Source organism: Benincasa hispida, unplaced genomic scaffold (genome assembly GCF_027475165.1).
Source record: "Benincasa hispida cultivar pf3 unplaced genomic scaffold, pf3_genome.v1.1 HicScf779, whole genome shotgun sequence".
Classification (NCBI taxonomy): Eukaryota; Viridiplantae; Streptophyta; class Magnoliopsida; order Cucurbitales; family Cucurbitaceae; genus Benincasa; species Benincasa hispida.
Genome location: NW_028326909.1, coordinates 1 through 10,362, shown reverse-complemented (window position 1 = coordinate 10,362; position 10,362 = coordinate 1). Strand labels below are relative to the sequence as shown.

General features: G+C 29.1%; 2 protein-coding genes across 2 annotated transcripts; both read left to right on the top strand.

The window, feature by feature from the left end:
• The first annotated feature begins 2,579 nt into the window (after nucleotides 1–2,579).
• LOC150029948 (protein RER1B-like) lies at nucleotides 2,580–5,334 on the top strand. Its single transcript, XM_090310229.1, has 4 exons — nucleotides 2,580–2,824; nucleotides 3,064–3,426; nucleotides 4,231–4,411; nucleotides 4,888–5,334. Exons 2-4 carry the CDS (start codon nucleotides 3,077–3,079, stop codon nucleotides 4,939–4,941), a joined length of 585 nt encoding a protein of 194 aa, XP_090166355.1. The 5' UTR covers nucleotides 2,580–2,824; nucleotides 3,064–3,076; the 3' UTR covers nucleotides 4,942–5,334.
• Nucleotides 5,335–6,360: 1,026 nt separating this feature from the next.
• Nucleotides 6,361–7,438, top strand: LOC150029947 (uncharacterized). The gene is made up of 2 exons (XM_090310230.1): nucleotides 6,361–6,614; nucleotides 7,003–7,438. The coding sequence occupies exons 1-2, from the start codon at nucleotides 6,494–6,496 to the stop codon at nucleotides 7,239–7,241; spliced, it is 360 nt and encodes a 119-aa protein (XP_090166356.1). The 5' UTR covers nucleotides 6,361–6,493; the 3' UTR covers nucleotides 7,242–7,438.
• Nucleotides 7,439–10,362: the final 2,924 nt, after the last annotated feature.

Genomic DNA, 10,362 nt, shown 5'->3' with positions numbered 1-10,362 from the left:
CGAACAACCCAACCCAAACTATAAGGGTTGGGTTGGGTTAGATTGAACTTTTCTATATCTGTTGGGTCGGATTGAGTCTAAGGTTGACTAAAATAAAAATCATGTTGACTCAACCCTATGCAAATTACATATACAATAATAAAATGAATTTATGTATTTCTCTTTGATTAAAGCTTGACTACTTTTTTTTTAAAAAAAAAAATTAATATTTTTTCTTTTAAAATTGTTATGATGTTTATCTTTGTTTATAGTTTATAATAAATTTTATAGATATTTGGTATTTAACCTTTGAATTTTATGAGATTTTAATTATGAGTAATGTGTTGTAGATAAATTTATGTATTTTAAATCAATTATAAAAAATAAGTTATAACTCGATAATCCAACCCAACTTTATTTGGATCTTTTGGGTTGCCAACCCAACCAACCCATGTACGCTCTTAGTAGAGTCTATCAGTGATAGACCATATCATCAGTAAGAGTTTATCAACGATACAAGTCTATCGCTGATAGACTTTGCTATATTTTTGCAATTTTTCAAAATGATATTATACACTTGGTTATTATCCCTAAAAATGCTACCAATTGTAATTACCCTTATTTTTAAATGGTGTTATATTGATAGATATTTTTCTTTATTTACGTATTATCATTTTTCAAAAACTAAATGATATCAACCGGGACTTAAGAAATTCCTTATAATATCAACTTATAGATTCCAAGGATTGATCATAGACTCGGTTTTTTCCCCTCTCTTTTTTTTCTTCTTCTTCTTCTTTTATATTAACCTTGGTTTTCTAGCACAAAAGGCGGCCAGGTTCTTTTTCAGATTCTCACAAATCAGAGTCGCTGTGTTCTTGTGTTTTTTAGCTGTGTATTTTGAATCAAACATTACATTGATTTTGAAACCTTGTGAATGCTACCAATTTGTATGCATATGGGTTTAGTATTTGTTGAGTGAATTTCATATTTTAGGGCTATGGACCTATGATTTGATAATTTAAGTATGAATTTTAGGAATTAAAGATCAAGTGAAACGAATTCATGTTCTAAAGTTGTATGAAAATTTTAAAGGGAATACGTACACTATTAAGTGAAGTGTTAAAACATTTTCATATTTCTATATACTACAATTTTTTTTACAGGAAGCCTACACGAGTTTAGAAGCCTTAAAAATATCTTTTAACTTCTCTAGAGGGAAAAAGAAATCCTCGGAAGATTGTAGATTTGAAATTTGGATCCTTTATAATTTGTTCCATTATGATATTATTTGAATTCAATAAATAAAACATTTTTCAAAAAAGAAATTAACTCAACAAAAAGTTGTGGATTTTTGTTTTGTTTTTGAAATATAAGTGAATTATTGTTTGATGTTGTGTAACGTAGGTTTATAATTTCAAATTTTAAATGAGGGTGAGTTTTCGAATTTCTTAACAAATTTGGGGGTTTTTTTTTTTTTTTTAGGAATGGTTTTATTTTCCAATTTAGTATAATATAAAATGACATGTTTATATAATATTAATAGTGATCAAATAAATAAAATGAATTGAAAAAAAATGAGTATATCTTAATAGACATAAAACTTGTACTATCAAATTTGGAGATAGAGCTTCAATTTCATATATATATATATATAGACAAAATGTATTTTTAGTTCTCAAGTTTTGAGTTGATGTCTATTTGGTAAAATTTTAAAAGATACACTTTAGTCTCTCAAATTTACATAATGATTCTAAATGATCACTGACTCAACTCTAAACTAAAAGAATAGTGATTGGATCGTTAAGTGTTGGTGTAGATTAGATGACAAATTACTTCATTTAATGACTCGATAAATTTTCTCCTAAATTTGTCCCATATTTATGGACAATCAAGTATTCATAATTACTATTTACTAACTAAATATTTTATTCAATTGTTAATTATTATTAATTAATTTACAAATCTGTTTAGAATGAAAAAGTTATAAATATGTTTGTTATAATTTTTGTATAATTATCATTAACTATATTAGATAATTTATAAAATATATTATTTTTTAATACAATAAAAATATAAGAAAACAAAAAGAAAGAAAAAAGGAAAAAAAACTCAAATTTAATCCATATATGTTTCAAAATATTACAAATTTGTATTTCAATTTTATATTTTTGTTTCAATTTAGTCTATAAATTTCAAAATTTATACTTTTAATTTTAATTTTTTCACTGAATATTCATCTCAGTCTTTGACGTTAATATTTATTAATTAGTTTGATATAATTATAAAGTGAATATTTAAAATTACTTTTAATAGTAATTGAAAAGAGAGAAACGTAATTAATTTTAAATTTGAAAAAAATTAAGTAATAGATATTAATATTAAAGACGGAAAATGAGTATTTAATAAAAAAATTAAGATTATAAATATAAATCTTAAAATTTAGGAAGGAACAAAATTCCAATAAATATTAAAATGTAACATTTAAAAATTTTAAACTAAATTAAAATTAAACTAAAAAATTCACCATTTTGAATATATTAAATAATAATTAAACCCAAAATTTAGGTATTTAAACGTATTTTTTCCCGTATTGAAATGAGAGGCGTGGGGGGAGAGAGATAAATGATAATGGGAAAAATAAAAATAAAAACAATTGGGGAAATAATATTTTGGTTCAAAACGAGGCAAAGCAAAAACACGGATTCATAGTAGAAACAAGAAAAGAAAAATCAAAGCGATTGAAAAACGAGGCAACGAAAATCGGCTTCATTCATCGTCTTCCCAAATTCGTTCTCAATTCTTCCATCTATCGTTCTTCCACTTCCCTTTTCGGTTTTTCAAGGTTAGGTTTCGCTTTCTTCTACTTTTTCAATTCCTTTTCTGAACCCTACTTCTTCAATTTAGTGTTTGATTTCTGTTATTATTGCCCAACTGCTTTCCTACTTCGATTGATTTATGCTTCGAATTACTCCCATTTCGTTTCTGGTTATGTAAAATGTCAAATGCTTGGAAACAGTAGATTAGATCCACAATAGATTAGATTGATCGTGTTCTCTTAACCTAATGCCGTTCCTTTTACAGGGGATAAGTTTTTATGGAAGGAGTTGGGGGCGACGCGGCCTCTGCAGTAGCACCTCTGGCTAAGTGGAGAAACGACTTTGCCAGAGCATTTCAGTATTACTTGGATCGATCCACTCCTCACCCGGTCCAGAGGTGGTTGGGAACCCTTCTTGTTGCAGCAATTTATGTGTTGCGTGTTTTCTATGTTCAAGGGTTTTATGTTGTCTCCTATGGATTGGGAATCTATATTTTGAATCTCTTGATTGGGTTTCTATCGCCCAAGGTTGATCCTGAGCTCGATGTCTTGGATGGAGCTTCCTTGCCTACTAAAGGGTCTGATGAGTTTAGGCCCTTCATACGTCGACTTCCGGAGTTCAAATTTTGGTATTCCTCTTTCCATTAGCTACTTTAGTTATTTTATTTGGGGATTTGATTTCGTTTACTTGTGGAATTTGGCTAATTATCAAGTAATTTTTGTTCTGGCTGCAATAATTGAATATATTTCATTGCTAAAAACTATCATGTGGTGCAGCTTTTGGTATTCTTCTCTCTGCTCTTTGTTTCGAGATGTTGTAATCGGAATGCAGACAATTATATCAGACTATGTTCCAATGACCTCACCCTCGATTTATAGATATCTTACACAGCTAGGAAAAATTGAATTTGTTTTTATATGGTCATATAAATTACAGGCTCTATGTTGGGAAGGTATATCTATATCCAAATTAACCTTTTTCTGGGCGGAATGTGCATCAATGGATCATGGTTTTGTATAGTTACTTGTAGAGTGTAATGTGTAAGTTGTTCCTTGGCAAGTGTAAACATGTTGCTAAAACTTGTCATTGCATGGAGATGGGGTGAATCTAATGATTTCGGTGGTTGACACGTTTTTTCTTGTCAATTGACATCCTTATTTCAGACACTTGGCATTTCTTGAGGATGGACATTCATTGAATTGTGAAGTATTAGTATTACTGTATTAGATTTAGTGAGTTGTGCAGCATTATATGCTGGCTGGCTTTGATGATTCTGGTGGATTCTTAGAATTTTCAAGTGTCAAATTATAGCAAATCCTTATCATTGTACGAGGTTGGAGTGAATGTCCAGTATCAGATTATACTGATATCATTTAATTGAGTATGGACTTCGTGGACCGTTAAACGTTTTTTTTTCCTTTCTAATTTTCAGGTACGCCATCACCAAAGCCTTTTGTATTGCATTCCTCATGACCTTCTTCTCACTCTTTGATGTTCCGGTTTTCTGGCCCATTCTTCTTTGCTATTGGATTGTTCTATTTGTCCTGACAATGAAGCGCCAAATCATGCACATGATCAAATACAAATATATTCCTTTCAGCATTGGAAAACAGGTTAGGCATCGAGAACTTGGCTAATAGTCATAGAACATGTCAAAAGTACAGAGAAAATACCCCTCCAGATGGAAAACTTGGCCGTCAACAGGGAAAAAGCAATAGAGAGAGTAGCCATGTACTCCCACCCCAGAGCAAAAATACTGAGAGACACCTCTCCCAGAGAGAGAACTTATCCTGTTGTCTAATAGTCGTTTAACACCCATCCCTGAGAGAAACCATTAGAAGGGCTAGAATAATGTGACTAATGGTTTAATCCATTAGATGTTTGAAAGATAAGTTACTGTCACAGAAGGCATTCAGAAGCTATATCCAATGGTCATTAGGAAGGAGGGGTTAAGAGTGAAAGATATCCTTCCCATTCTCAAGGCAAAACACTGAAAGAGAGAGAGAGAGAGAGAGAGGGTAGTGTTAATTCTGTAGGGTGGTTTCAAATATTGTAACTATGTAACTTTTTTCCTTTGTCTTTGTGGCAGAGGTATACAGGAAAGAGGTCTTCTGCAAGTAGCAGTGGCGTTTCAAGAGACTAAGTTTCATCATTCCCCTCTGGTTAGTAGTAGACAGAAATGAAAGCGTGCAGCATTCGAACTCTTCTTTCAGTTTTTCCTAAACAAGCACTTGCTTATCAGACAAGTACGAATTCAGGACACTGGTTGAAGAGAAACAGCTTATGGTGTTGTGGTGGTAATATGGATATTGTAATAGGTTTTTCTCAATTCTGTGTTGACCACAATCCATCATCCTATACTTTGTTTTTCTTCTTGTGTTTGTTTTGTCTAGGATTCTTAGGCTCTATTACTATAGAATATGGCTTATAATTTTTTTCTTTTTTTGTATCTTAATTTCTTTTTTTTTTCTTTTTTTCTGTTGGGGAAAAATGAAATGTCCAATTAATATTAGTTGGGTTCCGATTTTCTTGCCAATTTTCTTCTGCTCTTGGCAAAGTGAACTTTGCTGAGATGTTAAATAACTTCTCAATCTTCCTTTTTTAAGAGGAATTTTAGTACTATGTTAGTACATACTATTATTTATTGTGTGAACTCCACGAATTCTTAAAATTTTTCATACTACCGTCTACCATGATAAAGAAGACATGGAACTGGCCTTTGAGCTCTCCAAGGTTTGAGTATTGCCTGCTTAATTGTGAATCTAGGCGTGCTTATGAACCTTTATTTTATTTAATTAAATAAGGGTGCAGGTGACAACAGATCTAAATTTTAATCATCTTTAAGATTAAGTCTTAGTTTCAAGATTATATTATAGTTCTTTTTTAAACTTGTAGAAGTTTCAATTATATTTTATTTATCTTTAATTTAGGCTACTTATGGTTGGTTAGTTGGATTAAGTACAAACTTGAGCATAGTTTAACGAAGTACCAAAATATATTTATCTCAATAAATATTGAAAGAACGAGAAGAAAACAAAAAAATAAAAGTACAATTGGAGGCAAGATATAGCAATGCTTAGAAGAACAACTTGAAAACTAGAAAAGATGTTTGTAAAATCAGGAATTCTCTTTTAATAGGAAACTTAAACAAACCTCCTTTGCTTAAAAAAAAAAAACACACCTTTGCAAGTACATTTCCATAATAATCACTCAACCAAACCAACATCTAGTAGTGATTTTAGTATAACAACATGAACTTATAGTTGAAGTTCATATGGTTGAAGCTAAAATATAGCAAAACTTCTCTGATATTGAAGAGAGAGGACATATTTACAATTTGAAATTAATGAACAGTTTCATTTTCAACTATTTTATTAAGCAGTTTTTGAAATAATTCTGATTATCAATCCCCACTTGTGCCTAGAAGTAAAACCCCTAGAAGTAGTGATAACAACCTTCACAACAACTAGTTCTCAACTAACTTGACTTCTTATATGAATTAAAAATAATTGAATTGGAATGGAATGGAACAATAGATAGATTAATTAAAAATAAATTGGTTACATAAACATGGCCAGCTAATACAAATAGGGATTTCCATTGCCACTACCAACTCCAAAATATACCTTTGCCTTTGGCTTTAAAACAAAAGATATTCCCTTAACCTGCTGTCCTCTGCCTTCTCCCAACAACAAATGACCCCTCGAGCTTATGTCTTAATCTTTTTCTTCTGGTCTCTTCTCACCATTCTCACTCCCGCTCTCGTTTTTCTCTCCGATAATTCAAAACCGTCGTCGCTCTCATTCAAATCTACAGGTAAATATCTCATTTAGTAACGATCTCGTTTTGAAATAGCAAAAAGTAACAATATTTGGCCATTGTTTCTAACTTTTTTTTTTTTTTTTTTTTTTTTTTTTCATTTGGAGAAAAGAAAAAATAGCAATGAGTTTGATAGTCATTGCTCCTTTCTTTTGTTTTCATCAAATTTTAGTCTTTGAAAAACAACTTTTTATTTGGAAGTTAATTTTTGATAAATAACTTCTTTATTTATGCTCGTAAGAATTTTAGAAACAAGAAACCTGATTTCGGTGGCGTAAACAAAAGATTTTTTTTTTTTTTTTAATTTGTTGTATAGATGAAGGCCAATATTTCCATTTCTAGAGCTTTTGTGTCGATTTATGAGCTTATTTTTCTGTTTGGGCAGATGGGAAAAATGGAGGGATTGAAATGAGTAGAAAAGTTGTGGGATTGACAAGAAAATATCAGATGTTGAAAGTTTTGGCTGAAGAACAGACTGCACCGGCGGCGATTCCGACACCCATTACAGCACCGGCACTGTCGCCGGCTCCGGCACTGGGCGCCGCCGTTTCGGTACGGAAGTTCATGGCTGATACTGGAAAAGTCATATTGACAACATTGAAGGGCTTGAAAGAAGCACATTAATTAAGGGTAGGAAATAATATAATTCATCTCTGAATATTGTATCATTTCAAAATACAAATTATTTTGACCCTCCTGGTAAATAAAAAAATGAAAAAATGAAATTGTTTGTAAATATTATATTTTACATTTTCCTAGTCGTTACAAAGGAATAAAAGAAAACAATAATAATAATAATTAATGTATTGGCTTTCTACTTACTGCTTTGGTTTTTTTTCCAGCCATTTATTATAATGTTCGTTAATAGGAAATTGATTAGTTGACTTATTCATTAAATATAATTTAATTAGTTTAATAATTTTTTAGTCGTTGTACTAATTATTTTCTTGCAATTATTTAAGTTTTCCTTCTAATTTCTCAACAAATTTTATTTTAATTGTTAAGGTAAAACAATTTTCAACAATGTTTCGCATTTACTGGTTTAGTATTATTGAAATTCCCTTATACTTGTACTTGTACATGACGAAAATAATTCTTATGAAAGATTTTTAAAGAATAAAAATAATTGTATTAAAAAAAGAATAGAATGAAACAACAAAAGGTTAATTAATTTGAATTGTGTAGTTTATTTTAATTTTTTTAAATAGTTTTAAAACATATATCCAACCTAGGGACTTGATTGTCAGATTTCTAACATAGAGGCTAAATTGGTACAAAGTCTAAACTTCTTACAACAAAAATGATAGTTTTTTTTTTTTTTTTTAACTTTTATCAAATAATTTATATTAAACAAAAATAATTGCAAGTTGCAATTTAAGTCATATAAGATTTTAGATGATTTTAAAATGAGTTAGATATTAAATATCAATATAAGAATAATTGAAATAGAATTCCTACTTCGCTTATGATTAATGACAACAATTTAAGTATTAATTGATTAAACACCTTGCTTTTTCAAGATCAAAAAAGAAATTAACGGAACACTAATTTTATTTTATGTCAAATGATTTTTTAAAGACCTATTACAAGCCGTTAAATTGAATTAATTGAACTTGTGAAATCAATAGATTCATTTACTTATTTATTTTTGACAATATATGACGTGGGAGATCAAACGTCAGACATCAAAGTTAATATAAAGTTCATGTCAATTAAGTTATGTTTATGTTGACAATACGTTTTTGTTTTAAATATTATATCTAAATTTACCTAAAATGAAAGGATGTAAATCAGTATTGAAATACAGCTTTGGCAATTAATAATTAAAAAGAAAAAAATAGAACTTGATATAGAAGCTTTTAGTTAGAAAAATTTGGAGCATGAAGAGCAATTAATTTATCAAGTTCTATACCAGAAATGAAGTTGATTGTTGTGTATTTTAAAATTTAATTAATAATAATAAAAAGGACAACAGTTTTGAATTGAAAAGGAAGCAATTGTGTTATTTAAAAAGAACAAAAGCCAGTTGTTAATGTTATTTGACAAAAAGCCAACGCAAGTTTTTGCATTTTGAAAATCAGAAAAAGATTCACAGCTATCCCGTGACCTCCTATTACACCTTTAATAAACAAACACGTATTCTAATTCTATCGATTTAAAGATTTTGTAAGTATATTAATTTATATTTATTATTTTTATTTTATTTAGAAAATATCGTGAAAGACTTATAATTGTTTCAATAAAAGTAGAACTTTCAAATTGTCGTAAATGAATTCATTGCGATCTTTTATTAAGATTACCTTTGAAAATTGTCGATACATCAATTATCAATTACATTATCAATTCTTATAAGCCTGTATTTCGAATGTAGGATTAACAAAATAGACATTAGAATTGATGCATTGACGACTTAAAAAAAATCCCAACCAAGGGTATATAAATTGATTTAAAAAAATAAAAAAAAAAGCTAAGTGATCTAAAGCTACACCTATCTATTTTTGTGCAACCCACCCAAGTGACCATTTTACAATCCAAGTATTGCTCTACACTAATAGACTAAAAATTTATTAGTTAAGGGTTTTAATCGATACAATCATAATGTTTAATGATATAAATTGATGCTTAAAAATACATTACCCTCGTTAACTTGGAGAGAAGGGAAGAGGGAAGAGCGACTTTTTTTTTTTTTTAATATAAAATGAGGTAGAGGGATTTGAACTACATATCTCATGATCATTAGATCACTTGTATGACGATTGAGTTATAATTTATCAAAAATTTTCATGTTGTCAATTTTCAAGTATTTTCCTCAATTTAACCTATGGTTTGAAACGCGACTGTAGTAGCATTTTTTTTTTACTTAAAACATCATATTTTGACAAAAAAATCAAAAGATAAATTAGAGTAGACACAATAAATTAAGATGTTCGTGGATTGAGTTGAATTGGATTGAAATACTTTTTGAATCCAATCAAATGTTTGGGTTGTAAGTTTATTCAACCGAAATAACCTTTATTAAATAATGAACTCAACCCAATCTAACTCAACCATGAAACATATTTGAGTTTGGTTAATTCGAGTTACTCGAATCATTTATTTAAATTTTTGTTCTAAAATAAGTAAAAGCTTCATATGTATAAATTTTATTTACTTATTTTTATATATTAAATTAAGATTAACAACTCAATTTCAATTTATATTACGAATTTTTTTTCTTCTAAAGTATTAAAATTTACTTTTAGAAGTGGTTAGAGAATAAATTATCTAAAAGAATAAAGGGAAAAAATAAATTAAAATAAGTAAGTGTATATATATAATTATATCACAAGGATGTGGCCATATGAATCAACCTATGGACCAACCCATAAAATTTGTACTTATTTGAATCCAACCTAAACTAAACCATATGAATTGGATTGAGTTGATCAATTTTTTCGGGTCATTGAATTTTTTTAACATCCCTGCAATCAATAAAAACAATGTTGCTAGAGCTTTCTATTGAATAATAAAACATACAAACCTAAAAGCCTATTTAAGAAATTGAAGAACTACATTTCAAAACATAATTCAAATATTTCGACGTCCTTACCCAACTACCAAAAATCTAAACTAAATCAAATGTGTAACCATATAGTCTAAAAAACAAAAGCAACAAACATTTGTAGATCAGTGTTAAGAAAAAGAGAATCATAAGCTGTATATTAACCATCAAACACACCCATGTGAGCATAGTATGTAATACAGA